The following is a 24,368-nucleotide window of genomic DNA, read 5'->3' as shown; positions in this document are numbered from 1 at the left end:
TTCCTCTATTCATTAGAACGTATAATTTTAGTCTAGGTATTATTTCAGCAAACAGCAAGAAAACAATCAATCACATAGGAACCATATGTCATGACATGGTCCTAATGAATGTGATTGTTTGGAATGCTAACAACCTTGCCATCGCTCGGCAACACACGTGATCAACCACAGCCAAGAGCGTACTCAAGAGGAGGTCTAAGGGGGCTGTACCACTTCCCAAATAAAATAGTAAATAAAATAAACTACATAAAATATTTTCGGAAACAATTTTGGATAATTCACTGAGACATACTACATGTGAATTTTTACTGCAAATAATTTGCACTGCATTTTTCATGTTCTATTTATTTCTACTAAAACCAGGGTCGTTAAAAGTCCAGGAATTTAAAATGAATTGAAGACTAAAATTGGTAAACGCTGTAAGTGCCAGAATAATTCAAACACCGCTTTCCACGTTAAACTGTGAAATGTGCCATGCATTATAATGTGGTAAACTTGAAAAGTGGCTGGGAGCCCTCTAAGTAGTTCAAGGGGTGTGTAAAGAGGTCACTAGTGTGCACGTTCTTACGGGCTGATGTGCGGAACGATGCGATTTCCCAACACTTTCGCTTTTGGCACTTACAACGTTTACCACTTTTAGTCCTCAATTCAATTCCGGTCCAGGAGAGAGAGAATCAGCAAGCATAAATGGTCCTGGACCGTAAGGAACCTCTTTATCTGTAAAGTATATCAGTTCGGTCCAGGAATTTTTTTTTTCCATAATAAGGTCAACGAACTTTTTCTGGATAATTTAAATACGGTCCAGGAACCTTTCTTTCCGGACCATTTACATACGGTCCAGGAACCTTTTTCCGTATGATTTTTAAATACGGTGCAGGAACCTTTTTTCCGGATTAATTTAAATACGGTACAGGAACCTTTCTCAATGAAACAATACGCAAATTGGACCGAATTTAAATTGTGCGAGATAAGAGGTTCCGCTCCTGTTGCGGAACCCAATATAACCCATTACAATTTATGGCTTCCGGGACTTTTAACAACCCTGATGAAAACATATTCTTGAACCATACGTATTTGCGTACCGTGTCGTAAATTAAACAATTTTAGTCTGCTCTGTGAGTTTCTATTCCTAATCCAATACGTGTGAACATTATGAATTCTTCAAATTTGATTCTTATTATCTATAATTTCTATTCTTGAAGCTAAGAAATGTACTTAGATCCACATTTTATGGGCAAGTTCAATTTTTTCCGTTACTTTGAACCGTAGTATTTCAACTCTATAATTGTACGTCTAGCTGCAATACTGCCATAGCGTTGATGGTAACATCTAATACTCCAACAGTACTTCGGACCTTTCCTATGTTCCACATTTAAGATTTACCCCCGCCCTCCCAAAAGAATCCTGGGTACGGGCCTGTGCGGAATTGTTTTTCCTACTAGCTTTTCACACAGAAAAGTTGATGTGAATTTAATAAATCATCGAGAACTGCGTATGACTGGAAGTAGTTGCCGAAACTCACGCTAGATGTCGGAAGTGCGCGAGGGAAGCAGGACGATCGATACAGGGTTCCAGAGCAGTGTCCAAACTAGTTGGGCTTCGGTGGGTGGGGGGTAAGAGATAACCAGGTCACAAAACACCAACAGCCCAGCTGACCTGTGGATATTTTCCAGCAAGTCACTGACCTCGATGCGTGCCACTCGCGGACGGTGAAAAGAAACTCGAAGGCAACATGAAGTGAGCGAGCGTGAAGGATTATGAAGCGGCAAAACGTTCGGACCCTGTCTCTCGTTGTGTGCACCTTCACCTATCTCCTCATCGGTGCGGCTGTGTTTGATGCTCTGGAGTCGGGCACAGAGAGCAAGAGGCTGGAGTTCCTAAACGGTAAGAGATACAACGCCATTCTTGCATGCACGTTTCATGTAGGCCTATATCTTGAGATTGCACGAAGCATCTGTGATCGTTAGTGTTTACAAACAACAATTATATCACATGTATGCTTACGAGCTTACCTATTCTCAAACACGAAGAAAAATGTGTTTTCTTGCTACCTTGCCACTCTGTCTCTTACTTGTATTCATATGTTTATAGTATGGAACGTTTTAAGTGTTGTAAACAACATACAGACACAGCTCATTGACAACATTTCAAAAATACAAGAAACAAACAAAACACATGCAAAACATAAACCTAAAATAACGCACACAAAAAATTGTAAAATATATATTTACAAAAATAGTGATCAGAAAATACAAGGATGCAGGCCCGTAGCCACGATTTTATTTCGAGAGGGGGGCTCATTCCTTATCAGCACAGGCGTCGCCAGAAATATTTGTAGAGGGACAGGCCACTGATCATTAGTAGAAATAATAATGATAATAATAATTATTACCACGGTTATAATTGTCATTTTATAATAATAACTATTATAAGGTTTTAAAAATAAACCAATTTTAATCCAAATGTATTATTATTATTACTATTATTATTATTATATAAATGGAGATACTTTGCTACTCGATCCACTGTACGAGTGAATATCCAACACAACTGTTGTCTATTATTTTTCTTACATTTTGTGCAGTTAGTGTACTGAAATTCATAGTTATTGTATTTTGTTATTAACTTTAACACGTCCCGTTAAAAAATGCCTTTAAAAGTTAGGGCCACATTTTACTCATAAAGTTTATATTGTGTGACCTCTCACAAAGAAAACTATAAGATTTGGAAACTGTGGATCCATTTATTCTTTGGATTAAGTGGTAGAATATAAAACTATAACCTGGTTCCTCTATTATACACTATACTTTCTTCTATCTAATGTTTAATCCTGCTAAGGAAGGAAGTAAAATTAATTACCACTATTTAAATTAGATATTTGTAGGAATTCGGGGGGGCTTCAGCCCCCTTAGCCCTCCCCCTGGCTACGTGCCTGAGGATACGACTACTCAGTAAAATCTTATTGGAATACACGAATGGTAAAAAGTTAAATTACTTACATGTAGATCCAAACACGTTTTGTATTTTTATTATTATCCACAGCTTTTGTGCCACTTATGGCTAATCTCGTCTTGTAATCAAAGGATTCCGGTGGATACACAGTGCACAGTGGTTCGGATTCCACTTTAAACTGTAGGTCCAGTCCCGATTAGCCTCTCTATTCATAAAGTGCACTTAATACAACAATTGAAGCAAACAAACTTTTGGCTAATCGTGACGATTAGATGGTGTTGATGAAGGTGCATTCACAAAGAACACCCATGCCCACACCGGGACTCGAACCCGCGACTTGTTGGCGAGATCGAAAGTCAACCACTTAACACACTCTACCACCAAGCTGACACAAAAAAGTAAATGCAACGAAAAAGTTATTTTGAACGAAATGGTGGGCCTTAGAAAATCTTCTATCCAACTTGTAATTATCTACTACAATTATGGGTAGACAAGTGTTTTGTGCCCTTTTTACTTATAAGTCGAATGTTATATTAGTGGGCCTTAACATTCACAAGCGACATCCAATTCACTTTATGTTACGTGTTTAAAACTAGCAAATAAAGGTAACGTGTTTTATCAACCTAGAGTTGACGAGCTCTAACTTTGCGGGTGAACCTTGAAGCAAAACCGGCTTCCCAATAGTAGCAGCTTTGTAATAGCTGTCAACCACTCAAACTGCGACTCTCTGACTCTCTCTCTCATTTTGCGATGAGTAGCCAAAGTCACCTGCAAAGATACAGTTAGTCAACTCTAGTTGTGTGTTGTTGAATAGGCAGTGACGTGGCGTGCCCAAAGGTGGGTTGGCGGGGGTTATAACCCCCCCCCCTTGACTCAGTATTACTAAAAAAAAGAACATCAAATGCAGGGAAAGGTGGCAAAATAAGGGCTGACCACTAAAAAATGTATACCTAAACCTCTCCTTTTGAAATTCCTGAGCATTCCACTGTGCATAGGTAAAATGTTCTTCTTTAAAATTGATGTTATTTTGAACTTCAAAAGTACTACGAGTAGTTCCGAGCTCAAATATCATATTTTGAATGCATATGGTCATCATCTATCATTATCATCACATCAGAAATCCAACTTCATTGGCGAGTTAAGGGACAACAGAGGAGTCGCAAGAAAATTTCGTTCAGATAGGCACAAGGCTGGGCGAATTATCATGAAGTGGGCTTTCGCTCGCTGGTTATTGCTGCAAAGATCTCTCTTTCTTACCCTATTTTTCTTTTCACCTTTCTTTCCCTACCTTTCCTTCTTTCGGTTTCTCTCTCTTTCTGTCATGTTTCCTTTCCTCTGTTTCTCTACCTTGTTTTCTTTGTCTCTGTTGCTTCCTATCTCTTTCTTCTTTCTCTCGCTCTCTTTACACTTCTCTTTGTCTTTCTGTTTCTCTCTCATTTTGATTGTTTCATTTTCTCTGTTTCTCTCTCTTTTATTTTTCCCTGTTGCAATCTATCATTCTCTTTCCAATCCTCACTTTCTTTTTTCTCAGTTTCTTTGTCTATGTTCAATTGACCGAAGTGAAAGATTATTTCAACGAAGTCAGAAACTCATTGTACATTTTCTTCTTCCTATTACAGAGATGACCCAATTCTTAAGACAACAAAACAGGACATTTTAAACATTTTCCTGAAGGAAAGAGGGACTCTGTCGTCACAAATACTTATTTTTGAACCTAATGAAGGTAAATAAATAAATACTGTGTAAATAACTTACATAATATGGTGATATGCACTCCACTCCAACCAAGCATTCCTTTAGAATTTGAAGTCATTCATTGATATTTTCCGATAAATGGATCTTCTTCAGTACATCCTTCTTTTCAAATAACAGGGCCTCCCCGATGGCGCAGTGGTAGCGTCGTTGCCTTGTAATCAAGGGGTCCCGGGTTCGATACCCGGTGTAGGCACAAAGTGGTTCGGATCCCACTTTAAACTGTAGGTCCAGTTCCGATTAGCCTTACTGTGCATAAAGTGGACTTAAAACACCAACTCGTTACTTTACGTTACGTTTTCAAATAACATTTTGTAGAAGTTTACACACGTGTGATTAAAGTTCACCTTATTGATCAACGTAGCTTTCAAAGTTTGTACTAAAAGAACCTGAAAAACTCAATATGCTGACCAAGGCAGTAATTTATTTTATTATAAAGCGTAAACTAAACGTAACGTTTCAACCTTCTAGCAAGGTCTTCTTCAAACTCTGCAACAAGTACAAGTACATTTTGGCGTCCCGTTTTAAAAAAATGGGATATAGACTCAAAGCAGGGACTGTTCGGTTAATATAGGACGTCTGATCACCTTATTTTGTTAACCCCCTCCTTATTCTGGAAAATGTTCTTTACCAATCTGTGTAGATGTCCACTTCCTTCTGTTATTTCTAATCCGTTTATCCCATTGTTTCATGTCCAGATTCCTCTCCTCTCTTTCCAGTCTAAACCAATCCTCTGAATATCTCATCTAATTCACTTTATCAAATGCTTTCTCCAGATCCACAAATACTACAGAGCATTCCCTGACATTCGCTACGAGACTCGGTGGCAAGCGGCCCGGCATCAGCGCTTGTCTTTCCCGGTGAACGGGTCCGCGACAGTCACTAGAGTCGGCTATTAAAATTACAGTTTTCATATTGTGTACTAACCTTGACTACAGAAGGTGTTGAAAATGATGTCCCTCTTCTGCAACACATTCCTGGCATCTCCGAAGGAAATTGGCATTTACACGTGCAACTTCGTATACTGTAATTCTTCCGATTTCTCGTACAATACTCTCTTTTAACTCACGGATGGTGTGCGGATTGTCTTTGTATACTTTATTTTTAGATTTCCCCATTTTTCTTTCCACTTTTATTCAGAACTGACCCTGTTACTCTAAACTTTTTTACGAGGTTTAATATAGTGGTCCTATTTCGTTACAAAACGTCGTCGCACTTCTCCACAATTCCTCTTTCCGAAGTAACGCTCGACAAGATAAATCCTTTGTTGTAATGTAAACTTTTGTGGTGCCATATTAAGCCAGAATCTTCAACACACGGACACGACACGACACAACTTCCGAGGAAGGATTATACTGGCGTCAGTCTGCAACGTCAACAGAAAGGGAAAGAGAGCGAAGCCAGGGAGAGCGAAAAAAACAGACTGTAGCGTGCGACTGTCGCGGACCCGTTCACCGGGAAAGTCAAGCTGACGCCGGGCCGCTTGCCGCCGAGTCTCGTAGCGAATGTCAGGGAATGCTCTGTATAATTACTCTGGGTATCTCTCGCCACATAACTTTATAATAGCTAAGTTATCTATTTGTTTACAAAAAGTAAACAGGTGCCCTTTGGCCCTGCAACACCCGGAATTTCCCAACGGAGGGAAAATCCCCTCCCTTCAAAATATTCGGCGAAATGGGATTTCCCTTTTCGTCGAAAATTTTACTTAGGTGGGAAATTGATATAATGCGCCTCTGGGCCATTCGACGAAAGACAAGATTGCCAAAGCTGTTTGACTTGAGAGGTTCACCCACGAACAGCACCAGAAATACCCCCCAACTTTCCCCTGCTACTCTCTGTATATATCTAGGTCACTTTTCAGGAATTCAAAAAAACATTCCTCTTCCACAACAAAGCATGTTTCGCTTCCTGGCAAATAAATACTCCAGTTCACTGTCGTACGCAGAGGGGGCTGGACTGATGGGATTACAGCCCCCTCCCGGAATTTTGGGAAAATCAAAATTTTCTAATTAAGGCAGTAAAGAACTGGGTAAAAAAATGGTAACTGAAACGATGCTTTGAAATGATCCGCGATTACATTTTTTTTAACAATCTTTGGGACGAAGGTTAAAATGGTAATTATGAAATGTTTTATTGTGTATCACCCTACCCTAGTACACAGCAATACAATCCCAGCCCCCCTCCCAGAAAAAAAATCGCGTACGCCAGTGTCAATTTCTCACTTCAGAAGGAACGTAAGTGAAGTAACGGAAGTGATTAACGTTACTTGTAAAAATAGTGACGAGTACAGCAACAGATTCGGTCACGCGATACTAACTCAATCCAGAAAACTTACCACGTTAATTTTGTCACATTACGTCCCAACTGTCAGAATATCACACATGAATTATTCTTTGTTGTTGCAGGGGCGTGCCGTGAATTTTCGTGATAAGCAAGCGATGGGTCAGTTTTTCATTTCGGTTAATTGTAACATTTTCAAGGTAATATAGGGGTTGTAAGGGTAAATTTGGAGCCAAAATCACTGGTATACACACAGGAGGGGGCTGGAATTTTAAAGGGGGCTTTTGTTCCCCCCCGCTAACCTGGCCCCTACAATGTGTATTTTGTCATGTTTTCCTGCCTTTAGCCTGTTGTTTTTTTTTAGGAATATTGTGCCAATCCCCATTTTGTACGTCACTGCACGAGTATGATTTTTGGAATGTTCATGTCTTTGCACTGCATTATGGAAATTACTGAAGTCATTTTGGCCTGTAAAGTTCCATGTTCCAACAAAATGATTTATAAATAACTTTGCTACTACATAACCACACTTCGTTGCCTTGTAATTGAGGGGCGTCGGATTCGATGTCGAGTGGTTCGGGTCCCACTTAAACTGTAGGTTGAGTCTCAATTAGCCTTTCTGTGCATAAAGTGGACTTAAACAAATTCAAACATAATATTGTTTCTTGCTGGGACACTTCTAACTACTTAATGAAAACTTTCCCGTTTTTCTTACTTGTTTTGGTTACGCATAGTTTAGGACACAGTCTCTCATGATTCAACACCTCCAGCTTTTCGGTACAAGTTCTTGAACTGAATGATTTTCATAGATGATCCCTATAGTCCAGGCAATCTAAAGCAATTTTCCATCAAACCTGGCAAAATTGCTTCAGAAGGTTTTTAAACAGTTTCTACCTCAGAAATCATTTTTGAATAACATATCCAAAATTAGACAAAATCGGACCCCGAGAAAAAAAAACCAAAAACTGATTTCAAAATGGCGGACTGGCTATTGTGAATTTCCTTACATTGTATGTTAATTTTTTAATTATTTTTAATATTTTGTGTATTATTACTTAAAATTTGTATTTTCTTGTGTCAAATTATATTTTGCCTTTTAAGAATGAAAATATCTGAATTGTGCACGATTTTTGAGAGAAAATTAGGCAATGGACAAGATGTAGTTAAAATATGATCACCACAAATGACCAGCATTACATGTAACTTGATAGATGCTGATAGGAGCCGGCTCGTGGATGATTTGCAGTTGCAAGCTATGGTGAAGATTCTCTCCATCATTGCAGCAGCGATAGATTACAATTACCTCAAGCCTCTATAGCTGTACTTGCAGAGAACGTTGTTTGTCGTCTGAAAATCCAACCGTACAGAAAATGTTGCTGGGAGGTAAATTTGTGACAGATTATGGACCGGACTAGGATTGAATTTTTGTTTGAAGTCCACTTTATGCACAAAAAGGCTAGGCTAATTGGTCCTGGACCAAAAGTTTAAAGTGGGGTCGGAACCACTATGTGCCTCCACCGGGTATCGAATCCGAGACCCTGCGTGCGACTTGAATCAGACCTCGTGGCATTCCCTGCAAAGCAGCTGAGGACTGACAGGAGGAAACGGTTTTACAGAAATCCAGAAGGCAACATGGCTGTTTTCTATACACTTGTGTTCCCCTTACAACTTAGTAATGCAAGAATATAAAAGAGTTTTGATGAAGGGTAGTGAGCAACACAATGAAATGCGAGAAAGTAGACAAACGGAAGACCGTAATGTTATTAAAAAAAGGAAAGAACGACTGGAATCCATATCCCCATTCCATTTTGACTCAAGTTTCTGCAACACTAGTACAGCAGTTAATTTTGATGAATTGCATGCATTACATTGGTACGGATACCATCTTCAAAATAATTGAGAAAGATTGTTCTCAAATATTCTGCCAAAAGATTGACAAAGTTAAAATAATGGGATTTTCTGCTGCTGCTGCGTTGTCGGATACGATATACAAGTAGATGCAGCACTCTTTCAGAGAATTACAAGCTTCGTGCATATCCTCGTGCATTATTCGAATGATAAAGTATGTTGAGAGCAGCCCAGAATTCTCAGTTAGGTCATGAAATAACTTTCGAATGGAAGTTGAAGAAATCCAGTGCACAAGTCAGTGCGTTTTGGATGATGGAACCCTCCAGCATTCCGTTCCGTGGCGTAACAATGAAACGCACAAGAACATGGCAATCCCTTGTTAAGATTTCACTCTGAAAACAGATGGAAGGGCTATCGTTTTTGATGATGTCTGCAGAGGCTATCCTACGAACAAGGGTTTAATTCTCAGGAGATTCTGCATCAAGACTGGTAGGGATGATAATTTCAGCGCCGGCAAGAAAGAACACTCCCTAGCTACTGAAGAAAACAACCAAGCAATTATTTCCCTCACAGGTGAGATGTAGAAGCACCGGTGTGCTGTGTACAACGCAGATGAGGATGATCGTGTGGGCATCGTTCGTGCTGCAGTCGCATTACAAAATGCAAGTGTTTGTACAACAGTAATAGAGGGGAAAGACCGAATTGCTCCTGTACCATGCCAAGGACAATGGTTTCAAGTTGTACTATCGCAGTGACATAAGACAGGGACCATCTCCCAATACTGTGTACAATATCTTCGAAATACAATCATTGCTGGGTTGACACATCCGCAAGCTGCTCCTCTTTCTGTATGTTTTCACTGGCTCTAATACCAAACCCAGAATTTATCTGGTCTCCCCGAAGGCGTAGTGATAACGTCCGTCGCCTTGTATTTAGTGGGCTCAGGGTTCGATGCCTGGTGGAGGAATGTAGTGATTAGCATCTCACATTAAATTGCATGTCCAGTACTGATTAGCGTATGTGTGAATAAAGCGGACCTGAAACAAAAACTCGAAACCACATCCACAATGTGCTCAATGGGGAAATCCTCAGCATTAGGCAAACTGATGAACGTAAATGAACTCCGTTCAGCTGTAAATTCATTTTGTTTCCATTCCTGCCAACATTCATATATTGCAGCCGTTGGAAGTAAAGCAATGCTTCTGTTTTATGACTGCGAGTCGTCGCAATCCACGAACAAGGTACGTATGTCGTCGAATGTTAACTGAAAACATTAGCTGCAGCTATATCGTTTGTTACACCTGACTGTTTGTCACCTACCGATTCGTCCACAAAGTACCTTAAATTTCGCACACACTTTCAAATAAGAATCTTCTATACAGAAGAGATTACGAAGGCAGAAGGGTGGGGTTGATATGTAAAGAATAATTCCTGCTATACTGCATTTAGCACTTTCGTTATTCCCAAGTTCTTTGCTGCTTCCATTTAAAAATTTTGATTTTCCTCAAAATGTCGGTAGGGACTGTAGCCCCCCCCCCCCCCCCCCATGTGTAAGCCAGTGTTTACGGTGATGAAGACGATTAATGAAACTTTGTCCATCCTTAGAAGTTGACTTTATAATTAAGAGAACTTAAAAGAATATTATTTGAAGTAATTGTTATTTTCTCAGTGTCTAACTTCTATAAATAACTTTTAATATCAAAATTGCATAAGAAATGGTATATTGTTGAAAGATTGTTTTAGTTTAAGTATTATCAAATGTAAATAAAAGCATTTCCTCACTAAAATCCGTAAATTACTTTATTTTTTGCCTTTAGTAGAAAAGAGCCAGTCCGGCATTTTGAAATCCGTTTTTGGAGGTTTTCCCGTGGTCCGATTTTGTCTGATTTTGGATATATTATTCAGCAATGATTTCTGAGCTAGAAACTGTTTAAAAATCTTCTGAAGCAATTTGGCCTGGACTACTAGAGTCCTTACATTCACCACTCCAAATCGATGGCTTGTCTCGTTTGTCAACCCTGGTGGTTATTTTCAATGTAGACCATACTTTAACACAAGACAGCAAAAACCCCACACGAAAGAACAGAATAACACAGGACGATGGCCAAAGTAAAGAAAACACGCATCCGCAGCTCCCACGCTTCCAAATGTGCCCTCTTCCTCACCCTGTTTGCAGTGTTACATACCCTCTATATTTCGGAGTTACTGACAACATGACGGATATGTCCACGTATTGGCTGGTGATTTTGTTTCTTATAAATATCATACGACCGGCACTCATTGACTTAACTTCATAAGCTGATTTGATCATTTCTGTTAAGTTCCACACGTGATTATTCGTACCGAGCGGATGCATAGAAAATTCTGGAAGTTAGCAACACTTGTGGCCAGCGTGGACGAGGTGTTTCCAATGCCAAAGACAAAGCGGGGGAAGGACACGGAAATGCAAGAACTGTATAAGTCACCCGAAAAGCGGGGAGAGAGGAGAGCAGTCCTCTTCCTTCCAACGCGGATCAGCTGTGCCGCGTTGCTGAGCCTCGTGAAGGGTGCAGCCTGCAGCCAATATGACAGGAAATATGGAAATTGAAAAGTCTGCATATGTAAATATCTTAAAGTAGACAAATTCCATTACAAGGTGTATAACTTAAGATATCAAAATTGTTTTCAAAAAAAACAACGGAAGAGACGCTTGCTCCGCCTTCCTTTACCGCACGCTTCTGTCAGTGACTGGTGGTTAATGTTCAATTGTATTTGACTGAACCTATTTTTCAATCCACCGTTTCGGAGACTTGATATATCTCCGTTGTCAGTAGTAGAGTCAGAGAGCTCGCCGTCTGTCACTATCTTCTGCCAAATTCCTTCCTTCACTCCACGAGATGTTCCTCCTGCTCAGGATATCCTTCATTCACTCATTCCATGTCCTACGTGGTCTTCCTTTCGGTCTCTTTACATCCAATCCATCCATTCTTCCCTCCCATATCTGTTTAGGTTTTCGATGTTTAGGCATTCTGCTGAGATGTCCAAACCATCTGAGTTGGGCTTGCTCAACATCTTGATGTATTGGTTCTGTATTTAACATTATTCCAATTGTTTGATTTCTGATTTTGTCCCTTTTTGTTTCTCTCACAGTTTTCCTCAAATACTGCTTTTTATAAGTTTTGTTCTTGTTTTTCATTAATTATCCAAGATTCGCTTCCATACATCAATGTTGACAACTGAGTTGCCGTTACTGTAAAAAGGAAATATAAATTAGTTTCAGCAGCCCCCCTATGGCGTGGTGGTGACGTCGTCGTCTTGTAATCAAGGGGTCCCCGGATTCCATGCCCGGTGGAGCCATTTGGATCCCACTTTAAACTGTAGGTCCAACCCGGTTATACCTATCAGTGTATAGAATGGGCTTGAAAACAAATTCAATACACAATTTATTGAAAATACTTGCAAGAATGTCTGTAAATTAACGCGTTACTTTCTGTGAAAAGTAATGGTAATATGTTACTTTTGGAAGCAAAGTAAGTGTAACGGTTCGCCCTATTTATGTAAGTTAACTTACCCATCTCATGTTATTCTCTCTCCTTCCTTCTCTTTGTGCAGACGCGAAGAACAACCTTATGAGAAAGTACAACATTTCGGAGGAAGATTACAAAGTCATCGAGATCGTGATCATAGAGAACAAACCTTACAAAGCTGGGCCGCAATGGAAGTTCGCAGGAGCCTTCTACTTCGCCACTGTAGTTCTCGCCATGATAGGTAAGTGGAGGCTTCATATAACTACAAATTAGTTTTTAATTTATTTATATAATTCGATATTACGGATATTAGAAGCGAATAGTTGACACGCACCTTCTGCCTTTAGGGCTTTATGTTAGTCTGGTTATAACCCTTTCATCGGACTTCTCAAAGGCTTCTAAGGGTTAGTAGGACCAAGCCCTTGCGAGGTCTGTGGTGTAGGATTTATTTTTAATTATCACCTATGTAGGTTTGAAATTAAAGATCATTAAGACCTTTTACTCGAAGATTTATTTAAACTGCTGATGTTATACAGACACTTTTTCAAACAGACAATTCACCCGGTACAACTTGTAGGACTAAACCTATTAGTTGTACCGAAGTTTATAACCCTGGTCTTTTTGATGATGCTGGAGAACGCCTTATTCAGAGTTGGGTTTGTGGAATATCTGCCAAATGGAGTACAAGTACACCAGCCAATCCGAAGTTTGAAGCAAGATATTCCCCAACGTCCCCTGAACCATCAGCTTTTCGGCAACCAGGAGAATGTCCCGTAGGCTTACAAAAGTCCAGCTCTTTTATATCATATTGTTGTTTACAATTTACCATGGTTATTACATAGTTGTTTCATATTTCCATAGTTTCAACATTTTTTCTGATTTAAGTTAAACAATTCATTTCCTATTGTAACATTAACAATAACACATTTTTTAAAGAAAAGATTCCAACATAGATTAATACAATACAGATTGAATAGTTCTGTGCTTGAAAAAGTATGTGTTGACAGGGGCGACACATAGTGTTTTTTTAGGTTGTTGCACATAAAATGTCGGATTTGTAGTGAAACTTCAAGCAACAGTAACTCGGTGGAAAGTTCGACGTTTTGGACCGAAACGCGAGCTAAAGGCGTTTTTGACAGCTACTTCAATGGTTAAACTTTTCCCCCCTCCCAATTATGTTTCAAATGCTTAGAAAAGTGGTAGACGGTTGGCGACAGATCTAGTAAAGATGGTGTATGCGGAAAACTCTCATGGTGCAAGCTGTGAAGTTCTTGCACTGTTGTTGTTGCCACATGGGGCCTCGCGTTGTCGTGAAGCACTATAACTTCATTTCTGTTGACCAATCTAGGATGCTCAATTCATAAAGTTTGATGGATTTCACCCAGCTGGGCGCAGTACTTCGCAGCATTCATTCTTTTACCAGTTTTCAAGAATGAATAGTGCAGCAGCATACCAACAAACAGTGGTATCTTCCGCGAATGAAGGGTGTGTTTCGGCATGTGTTGTGCGACCTCATCAGCATCTAGCCATTATGCAGAGCGGCGACGATTATCGAACACTATCCATTTTTCGTCACATGTCACTACTCTGTGCAAAAACGGAACATTTCGGTTCCGGTAGAGCAGAGAAAGACACGTGTGTTTTTCAGTGAACCCACTTATCCAGTTTCTTGACTTTTCCAAGTTTTTGCAAGCGCCGGGGAACTGTGAAATAATGTACACCCAATGTCACTGCCATTTCCCTTACAATTTGGGTGGGGGGGTCAGACTCCACTAGTGCTCGCAGTACGTCATCCGGAAATCCGAAATTTCATGTTCAATAATATCATATTTTGCGATTGATAGTTACTATCATGGAATTTCCAAAGATTAATTTCCAAAACAGGACTAGCGCCCAATAGCGATTAAAAATTGCTCTGGTTGGAATAGAAAGTAGGGTTGGTATGGGAATGCGCTCACTGGCAACTTTTAAATCACGGCGACGAAAAAGTAAGAGCATGCTCCATTTTCAAAATGACGGAATTGTTGCCCATAGAAAAGAAACACACAGGTTAGCCGCACTGGCGATTTTTTATCACCCGAATCGCTGTTGACTCCGGACAGAGGTCGGTCTGACGCTCGAACTAGGCAACGCAGCCTAGATGCCTATTTTCATGGCCATGCGAACAGTTGTAGGGGCAAGGAAATCCCAGTGTATCTATAAGTTTGCCTTTGTTCTGGGCGAATGTAAAATGTCATTTTTTTTTTAATATTTACATATTTATACGTAAATGTGCACATAAGAATGTAATCCTGTTTTCGTTTTTTTGGGTCGCTTTCAGGCAAATCGGGATGACGAATATGAGTGCTGATTGGATGAAACTGATGAAGGACACTCGCAATGAATATCCATGCCCATCCCAGAAGTCGAACACAGAATATTCGATGCAGAAGATTATATATAAGAAGAAGTGTATCGCTTATCACACTCAGCACTGAGACGGCGTATATTTGTGTGTGTGTGTGTGTTGCGAACATTTAAGTCCACTTTATACTCAGTTACGTCAATCGGGGTTTGGGCTTACAATTTGAAGTGCGATCCGAACCACTGTGGATCCACCGAGGATCGAACCCGGGACCCCTTGATTGCAATGTACCACTACATAATTGAGACAACTCTGGAAAGACAGTAGATGGCAGGCCTCGCCGCTTTTGCCACATACAAATTATGGTCGCGTTCGTAAAACGAAACGCAAAAATTCGAAATTAACTGACTTCATGAACCTGGTAAAACCAGTTGTTTAACCGACTTATGGAACTCATTGGGCGAAAGCATCAGTCAGTTCTCAGTGTTTTATTTATAGAAATTTTCAGAGGAAAGCATGACCTTCTAGTAGAAAGGAACTATATTGCAGAGAATCATGTTCATTTTAATAATATATTAAGAACAGTTAAGGCACACTCATGTTGTGCATGTTGTTTCATATCGGCCTCTGTTCAAATTTTATTGTAGTTTCCTAACTAATGCAGTTTGAAGCCAACACGCACGCCCGTTGCATGAAAGCAGCAGACGATTTTCAGTGAACAAAGCAGCCTCCCGGTTTCGTGTGTTTCGTGCGAGAACGAACTTGACGCATCGCACGAAAATCGACTTAAAGGCACGATGAATAGTTTCAATGTCAAGCCAGACGCGAGGTTCTAAATAGCCCCTCCCTCACCCACCTTTCCCCGCGGCGAAATGGGGAAAGAGAGGTCTGTGCTCTGTCTGGTTGTAGGACGGAGAGAAAACTTAGCATTACGCTTATGGGAGTATTATTTTACTGGTCTTCTTGGGAATACCAACCTTCCGATGGCGTAGAAAATTACATGAACGGAAAGAGGATACGTTGAAGATTTCAGTTGTCTTAGGAAAAGTCCATAAGGAATCCATGGGATTCTGTAAATTCTTACTCATCATATTGTTCAAAAATCGTGTCTTACTTAATAACCAACTGGAAAAAAACGCTTCCACTTGCAACATGGGGAGAAATGCATACTCTCTTATACAGGGTGAACATAAACTATAGGGACAAACTTCAGGAGGTGATTTCTGACAGGTAAAGGAACAAAAAAGTTCATATCAACATATGTCCGGAAATGGACGGTGAGTCTGCAATAAAGCAATTAGTACCGGTACACATTACATGGCATGACTTTCATCCATGTTACAACAGGTGCTCAAAGTGGCCTCCATGGGATGGAATGCAAGCGTCGAAACATCGCATCATGGATTGCCTCACTCGTTCGAATGTTGCAACCTGTATCCGAATAGCGTCACAGGCTACACGGACACGCTCTTCAAGGATCTGCACATGAGGAAGTCGCTCAGCATGCGCAACACCTTTCAGATGCTCCCACAAGTAAAAATCAAGGAGGTTTAAGTCCGGTGATCGAGTGGGCCATGCTACAGGGCCTCCTCGTCCGACGAACAATAATGCGAAAGTGGGCTGGCGCTCCATCATGCATAAGCCACATTACTTGTATTGTCAAAGGCACATTCTGAAGCAAATTAGGCAGAGTGTTCTGCAGGAAATCCAGATACGTCTGTCCATTAAGGCGTTGTGGAAGAACAAATGATCCAAGTAGGTGGTCGCCAATAATCCCTGTCCATACATTGATGCTGAACCGTTGCTGATGTGACGATTGAATCATTTCCCGAGGATTGGCTGTAGCCCACAGATGACGAATGTGTAGGTGGACGATACCATCTCTATCAAAGGTCGCTTCATCGTTGAAGAGGACTGATGACAGAAATACCAATATGGTGGTGGCTTGTTGCAAAAAACAGCGACAAAACCGTTCCCTTGGAGGAAAATCCGCTTGTGATAATCTTTGCACACGTTGCAGGTGATAGGGATAGTAGCGGTTTTCATACATGATTCACAACACCGTCGCTTGACTTACATCATGCTGGCGGACCTCTCGACCGTTTCCATCTGCTTGACCATATACGAAGACCATCTCAGCTTGTTCCTGGTATGAATAACGGACCATGGTGCTTTGACGTAGCTCCAATCACTCAATCTCCAACACAAAAAAGCACACTGTGAGTGTTGTTATGAGAGGATGATGTCATTCTTCAGTGCCATCTACCTTGCAAATATACGTTTTCGGACATATGTTGATATGAACTTTTTTGTTCCTTTACCTGTCAGGAATCACCTCCTGAAGTTTGTTCCTATAGTTTCTGTTCACCCTGTATAGTCGGATATTTTCTTAATAGCAGTGCTCATTCCGACGATACTGAAATAAATGTACCTGGTGCGAAATTGTCACTCTTCGCCTTAAGGAACGCCATAGCGAGCTTCACCAACTTCAAGCTAGGACTTATGGAACTGCCAACGGCCATAACTCGTTTAATGCGTGAGTCCTGTGACTTTGCAACGCGTCCCATACGTACACATACATACACACCTATTAGGTATATGCAGGAGACTCAGGATCGATATCACCGGAGTGGCTGATATCAGGTGAGGAGTTTTTCCAGCATTCTCCTCGCATGGAGCGGCTGTGGGGTGCACAGAGCCTCTAGTAAATGGGGGTAAGGCGACCGGAGGGTGGTGCCGATCACGTTTACAAATGGTCAAGATCCCCCCATATTCCTTCACGGTTGCAATGTGTTGTGCATGATTTAGGCTTACCTTTATATATAACAGCCTTGGGTTCAGCAACATATAATCCTCATATTTCTTTTACCAAGGAGAATGTTGTTGCACTGTGCAGTGCCAGGCGATCTCTCGCTCCCTCCCTCCCATTCTCTTTTCCCTCTCTTCCTCTTTCTCTTACTCTCCCAAACTCTCTTCTCCAACTCTCTCTTTCTTTATCTATCCCCGTCTCCCCCTCTTTTTTCTCTCTTCTCAATCTCATCTCATCTTCTTCTCTCCCTCTTTTTTCTCCTAAAGTCTCAATCTCCAAATTTCTTTCTCTCAGTGTGTGTGTCTGTCTGTCTCTGCCTCTTTCTCTCCTCTCCTTCCTGTTTCCCTTGGCAGCGGTGTTTTCACACTAGGGATGGCCAGATCCGGATCCTAAAATTTTTCGGATCCGTATCCGTTTGGCCATCCCACACGAGTGCTTCTTTGGAAAGTAAGAATGTGTTATAACATATTGTTACCTGCTGATATACATATATATATATAGTGTGTGTGTGCGCGTGCGCGATTTGTAATTAATACACTTTTAGTCTTAACACTGCATATACGTATTATAATGTTTTATTTTAATTTTTAAAACTGTAACTGTAGAACAATTGTATATAACATTTCTATCTTGTTAAATGTGTTAAAGGTTTCATCTTGGAATGGAATGTCTCACATTTATGTGTGTTTCCATTTCCAATACATTCGAATGAATACATATTCGTTTCAATGGCATTTACAAAATCCTCTCTGACATTTTATGTTAAACAAGTAAGATTATTTTTGTGCACGAGTGCGTTAGCCGATGCGTAGCAAAGTATTTTCAACACTTGAAAAGAAAATCTTGCAGGACTAACTAATGAAAAATTTCTTTGTAATCGAAGATCATAATACCTTTTAAGGTGTGGTAATATTATAATGGGATTGAGATACGAAACTCCCGGATCCGGATTTTCAGATCCGGAACATTCTGACCCGGATCCGGAATTTTCGGACCCGGATTCCGATCTGGAACTTTCGGATCCGGATCCGTTTTTTTTTTGTTTTTTTAAAATTTTCTTTATTGAAATTAGCTACTACTTACACAAATTTTACATTTGGACGTCAATTTCAAAGTATCACATGTAGGAAATTTGCATACAAGGCTTTACAGGTTATCTGATCATTGTGATAATATTGTTCACTGTCATAGAATTTGAATGACAGTTTTTGTACATGAGGTTGGTTGCCAAGCACATAATACACGTAATGTCCTATGAGAAATTGCACTGCACGTGTTCTTGTGAGAGGAAAATACTGAAACTCTGGAGTTAATAAATGGTTCACAGTGAAGTCGTTCGGGGAGCGGCGGCATATGATTCCAAGTAACTTCTTAAGGTGTTTCCAATGTTCCACGACTGTCACACATGTCGTCAGTCGATGCGCTAAGGTGTCGTCCTGTGCACATTTGGTACAATGGGAGTTGTCTGCCATAAGGTATCTCTGCAATCGTACTCTAGTGATGATAGCATCGTGTACAGTTAAGTACCATATGGAGCGCACTCGATTGGGGAGGTGGGTCGCGGCTATGTTTCTCCACACGATGTTCCAGCGCACACTGGGGAATAATGGGACAATACGCGGAATATGTTTCATCCGGGTTTGCAGCATTTTTGATAGAGATTTGACTGTTATATCAGAAGGATCCACACTTGGAAGGAGCATCAACATGTAACAAATTTCCACTATGGTTGTTCGTAAATAGAGAAATTTAGTGGGTATAACACCTGGGTAAATTGGAGCACATAGTTCCACTTCATCCAGCATGGAGCGTAGCACACGAGCCGTAATGCTATCCTGATGCTGGACTATCATGGTGATATGGCGGTGCAAAAATAAGGCTTGCGCTTGTCGGTCGATACTCAGCAGGTTTAGTCCTCCAAGGCGATTTGGTAGGCATAGTGTGTTATGAGCTACATGGAACAGGTGACCGTGCCAGAGAAAGCGTGTGATCATTCTCCGGATTCTCGCAGCCGTTTGGATAGGCACGGGTAGTATTTGCGCCACATACCATAGTTTCGAGAGTGCATAAGTGTTGACATATTTGATTCTAGCGCTTAGTGACAGTTGGCGTAGTCGGTTGAAATGTAATACTGCTTGTATTTTGGGCACTATGGTTTGAAATGTGTGGTTGGAAGTCTCGACCAGGTTTCTCGAGAAGTAGATCCCGAGTACTTTCAATACGTCCGTCACGGTCATTGGGACAGATTCTGTCCAGTTCCTTGCCATTCTCCCCAAGGGTAGTATTTTTTATTTTCTCAGGTTGAGACACTTTGGCCATCTCTACTTCACACTCGGCATTGAGATTTTGACGCCTATGAATTTTTCACATTGAACAGTGACGTTCTCGAGGGAGGCACTTGTAAGGGCCATAAACTCCTTTCCGCTTTGGTCTTATATACTGTCGTTTTAAAGAACATGAAATACAGATACAATCGGCAAAATATAGGACTATGTGCTAAACAAGAAAAGAACATACATTCCCAACCTTTTGAAATTCATGGCCATACTACTGGCATTAATTAATGTGTACGTTTTTCCCTGTTGGATTTCAAGTCTAAGTGGAAATGCGATAAAACTGAGACAAAAAGTAACGCACAATGGCTTTTTGCAACTTATTATCCCCGATCGTGCAAGATATATGAACTTCCTTCCTTTGAAAAACATGCAAATAGAAAATATAATATCATAAACTCCGTAGTCTATTAATTATCAGGTTTATGTAGCGAGAGTAAGAGGAAAGATCACCAAACAAGAATTTGTTGGAATGTAACTATTTGTTCATTAAATTTCTTGAAGGAAACGGCCCTCTTGGACAGGACCGGGCCCTTTCGCTTGAGAGACGACCGTTTTGCTTGGAGCAGGCTCGCTGAGTGTAATGTGCTGCATGGCAAGGGTCCAGCGGCTACAGAATCTGGTTTATTAACTCGGACGGGGACAACACAGCTAATTATCGCTCGCAGCTTCAGTATGGAGCGCAATCTCTCACTCCTCCCGGTTCCTTTCTCGACAGATTAAAGTGTTTTGTAAGTGACCACGTTTCGTACAACGTATTCACGGTGGTCGGTGCCTCAACAGCTGGAAGCAGTCGCTGGAGAAGGGTTTATTGTGAGAGACCGCCAACAGAAATACTTTTGCTCTTTCTTGTTTTTCTATTCTTTTATTGGTTGTTTGTTGATTTGGTTTATTTAACTTAGCTTTCCTGCCACTTCTTGCTGAAGATGAGGATGAGTGATGATTTGATGGAATTGATGGAAGGACACTCACAACGAACACCCATGCACAGGTGTGGTCTCGAACCCATGAAGTTCGGTGGTGCTCGGTAGCCGAACCGTCGAAACCGGAGCTGTGATGCATTCAGGAAGAACCCCCCCCCCCGATATTAAAAAGTCCCCCCCATAAAATTTCAGTAACCTGACAGAGCATTCGGACCAGTGGCGTGCCCAAGGGGGGACGTTGGTGGGGGTCATAACTCCTCCTTTCGGTCCAGTATTTCCAAAAAGGAACGTTAACGGCAGGAAAATGTGACAAAATGAAGACTGATTACCTATAAAAGTACCTATAACCCCTCCCTTTCCAAAATCCTGGGCACGCCACTGATTCGGACAATAGCGCCCTTGTCACTTTCGGTTTCTTTCATTCACTTTTACTTAGAACGTACTTCTGTTTTTTCGGTCCTCTTTATAAATAAGCCGAAATAATGAACACTTTTAATTGTTGTCCGTTTTGATAACTGCTAAACTAAGAAATATGATGGATCAGGATACGCTTCAAGCTTATATGAAGGTGCCAAGTTCATGGGCGTCTGGAAGGGGGAGGCAGGGGGGCCGTGGCCCCCGATGGAAAATGAAAGTCAACCAAAAATTATATATTTCGCAGATATAATTTCATTTCAGCCACAATAATATGTGTTAATTATTGCATGAATATGATAAATTAAGCAATTTTTTTGAGGGAACAACACTATTAGTTGGGAAAATGTGCCTTGTTTGCCCCCCCTGGAAAAAATACCTTCCTTGCCCCTCCCTGGAAAAAATCCTGCGGACGTCCATGGCCAAGTTGCATTGATGATGTCATCCACAGATATGCTGTAGAAAGCCTAAACGCCTTAGTGTAGTGTAAATGTAAATTATTGCATGTTATATTATTATTTTATTGATTCTCATAATCTCATTCTTAAAATGGTACTTCATTAAAGCTAATTACATATCACAAGTAAGAGGCAATTAAAAATATTGGTATTGTCTTATTGGCATTATAATTTAATACTTATGACACCCCCCCCCCCGTGAAGTTTGATGTCCCCCCCCCCGGAGGAATGTAGCTGGATTCAACACTAAACCGGAGTATGGCAATAATAATTGATTGTTAAGGAATTGATTACACACAATTTGATTCAAATGTACATAACGCTGAAAGCTTTCTCGCGTGCGTAACACCTTGAGGTTGAAGTAGGGCTCCTCACATTCACGAATCAGACCATCATCACGACTCTCAGGAAACCTCTACCTCCCATTGCCCCAAAATATTCATTTTCTAGAGGCTGGGTTAACCCCGGAACTGCTTTATGAGCATTTTGAGAAAATACTTGAGATTACTCATTCCGGGAATAGAACCTGGGTCCCACTTGTGGCAATCAGTCAGACTACCTACAGACCACTACGGCTGTCTGAAATATGTATATTATAAAGTAACAAAAAAGTAACCCATTCCATTACCTTTTCATATTACTGATGGAAGAAACAACGTATTACAAGCAAATTACTTGTGGTTTAGATTCTGCGTGTTTACCCAGTTGAAAACTCTTGCCATGATATGACCACGTATCGCTTACCTCGGTCTGGGACAGTTTCGCATTGCGGTGCTGAAAATTTCAGGCCCGAACGAACCACGAGCAAGCAGTATGTGGTGGATAGCAGCTGTGCATTAATATACATGATCTTAGACTTCTGTGTTTTTCGCGTTTTCGCAGCTTGTTTTGTTTGTATTTTTTCCTCCATTCAAGTCCACAAGGGTCCACGTACAGATTTGAAATTGCTTCATGTTTTCAGAATAATGCAAATATACGTACTTTCCTTGGTAAGTTTTCATTAGCTATTTAGTTTTACTTTAAATAAAACTAATTAGTTCTACTGACATGGTTCACTTACAAAAGTAAGTACACGGGAAGTAATGAATATTTGGAATAAGTAAAAATACATGTTCTGGTAAGCAAATCTGTCTTTAAACAAGCAACAAGAAATAACTGTTCATCTGAAACAATTCATGTTAGTCATTATGGGCAAATCTGTTCTATTATCATATAATTTAGTCAAACTTATCGAATTAAGGCCAACATTCGTTTGTTCTAGGTTAACGAAAGGATGAACTCAATACTCTTCGTTAACTCAAAGAAATCTGTTTTACTGTACGGGTTTTTAATTTAGTATTTGGACTTCAAAGAAATTAATGAATAGGGGAGTGGAGAAGGTTATATAATATAGAACTGCATATATTCATTTCGTGTTATTATTAAAATAATTATTAATATATCAAGAAGACTTCGATGTGCAGGTCGTGCGGCACACATGGAAGAGGATAGAAAAGTTTGTAGGGTTCTTGTTGGGAAACCTGACGGTTAAGATACATCCAAGACGGATAAGTCAAAGCTGGAATGACAATGTTAAGATGGACCTAAAGGAAATCGGTGCGGATGCAGTGTTCTGCTCGAATGGGTGTAGTTACGTATCCTTTCTTTTTCTAGATGTCCTCATTTTGCAATATTTTCCTACCTTTGACATTTTCTCTTTTTTTTATAAATACTGGACCAAAGGGGGTTATGACCCCCATCCCCCCTTTGGGTACGCCACTCTAAGGATGGTCAAGAATTGATTCATCTTACCCAGAATAAGCGCCAAACTATTATCACCACCTTCGATTCCTTGAAAGACACGCTCCCGAGCGGAATCGAGTCTGATGTGAGCAAGTAGTGGAAACGCTATGTGCCTGGAGGACGTTCATTATAAATTAAGATCTTACAATTACTATCAGCATTTCTTTCAATTAAACAGATAATTATTTTACCTGAAGTTTATTGATTGTCTGGCGTTAACAAACTTTTCAAAATATATTAAATATAACAAAGTCCCTTTAAACCATTCTACACAGTTCAATTATACATTTACATGCTTTAACCTTAATACTAGGGGTGTGCGGGATCCCGAAAAGTCGGGACCGGGATCGAGAAAAAAAATACCCGTCCCGATCCCGAATTTTCGGGATCCCGACCAGTCGGGAAATACTGAATGGTCATTTTAAGAAGTCTTTAATTCTCGATGTTTTCTGCATTGTAAGTATCTGGAACTTATTGGAAATTGTTAGTTTGTATTCCTGAAATGCAAAAGCAATCACTTAAGGTGAAAATGAAGTGTAGAATTCGAAATTTACAGAGGTTCGGGAAATTTCGAACATTTCCCGTCCCGAAAATCTTCCGACTTAGTCGAAAATTTGCGATTTTTTACCGTCCCGATTGTTGGGATTTAAAAAAAATCCCGTCCCGAACAAAAAAAAAATTCTGTCCCGCACACCCATACTTAATACACAAACAAACCTATAACATCATCAATTTCAACAGTTTTACTAATTATACCTAACGAACTCATTAACAATAACTTTATGGCGTGTGTGAACGTGCAAGAACTATAGAATATGGGTGACACTAAAATTTGGCCCCTTCTTTACCAAAAGGCCCACCCATTACCTGAAGTGTATTTGAGCTGTTTATGTGTACGGCGTACTACCCAGAACTCGAGTGGACGAGACTTCTAGGTCGCTCTTGAACACTCGAGTTCGTATCCGAT

General features: G+C 40.4%; 1 protein-coding gene across 2 annotated transcripts in view; it reads left to right on the top strand.

Moving 5' to 3' along the window:
* The window catches only part of Task7 (TWIK-related acid-sensitive K[+] channel 7), a 75,123-nt gene that overhangs the window by 17,614 nt on the left and 33,141 nt on the right, over positions 1 to 24,368 (top strand). The window contains exons 1-2 of one of the 2 annotated variants that reach the window (XM_083137295.1): positions 1,611 to 1,884; positions 12,424 to 12,579. In XM_083137295.1, coding sequence (XP_082993421.1) covers positions 1,758 to 1,884; positions 12,424 to 12,579 — 283 coding nt within the window. In that variant the 5' untranslated portion in view covers positions 1,611 to 1,757. Of the gene's footprint in view, positions 1 to 1,610; positions 1,885 to 12,423; positions 12,580 to 24,368 lie in introns of those variants that run through there. The other variant, XM_083137296.1, reaches the window with a different exon arrangement.

Source organism: Lepisma saccharinum, chromosome 16 (genome assembly GCF_977018435.1).
Source record: "Lepisma saccharinum chromosome 16, izLepSacc3.1, whole genome shotgun sequence".
In the NCBI taxonomy this organism is placed as follows: domain Eukaryota; kingdom Metazoa; phylum Arthropoda; class Insecta; order Zygentoma; family Lepismatidae; genus Lepisma; species Lepisma saccharinum.
This window is presented reverse-complemented; position numbering and strand designations above follow the sequence as displayed.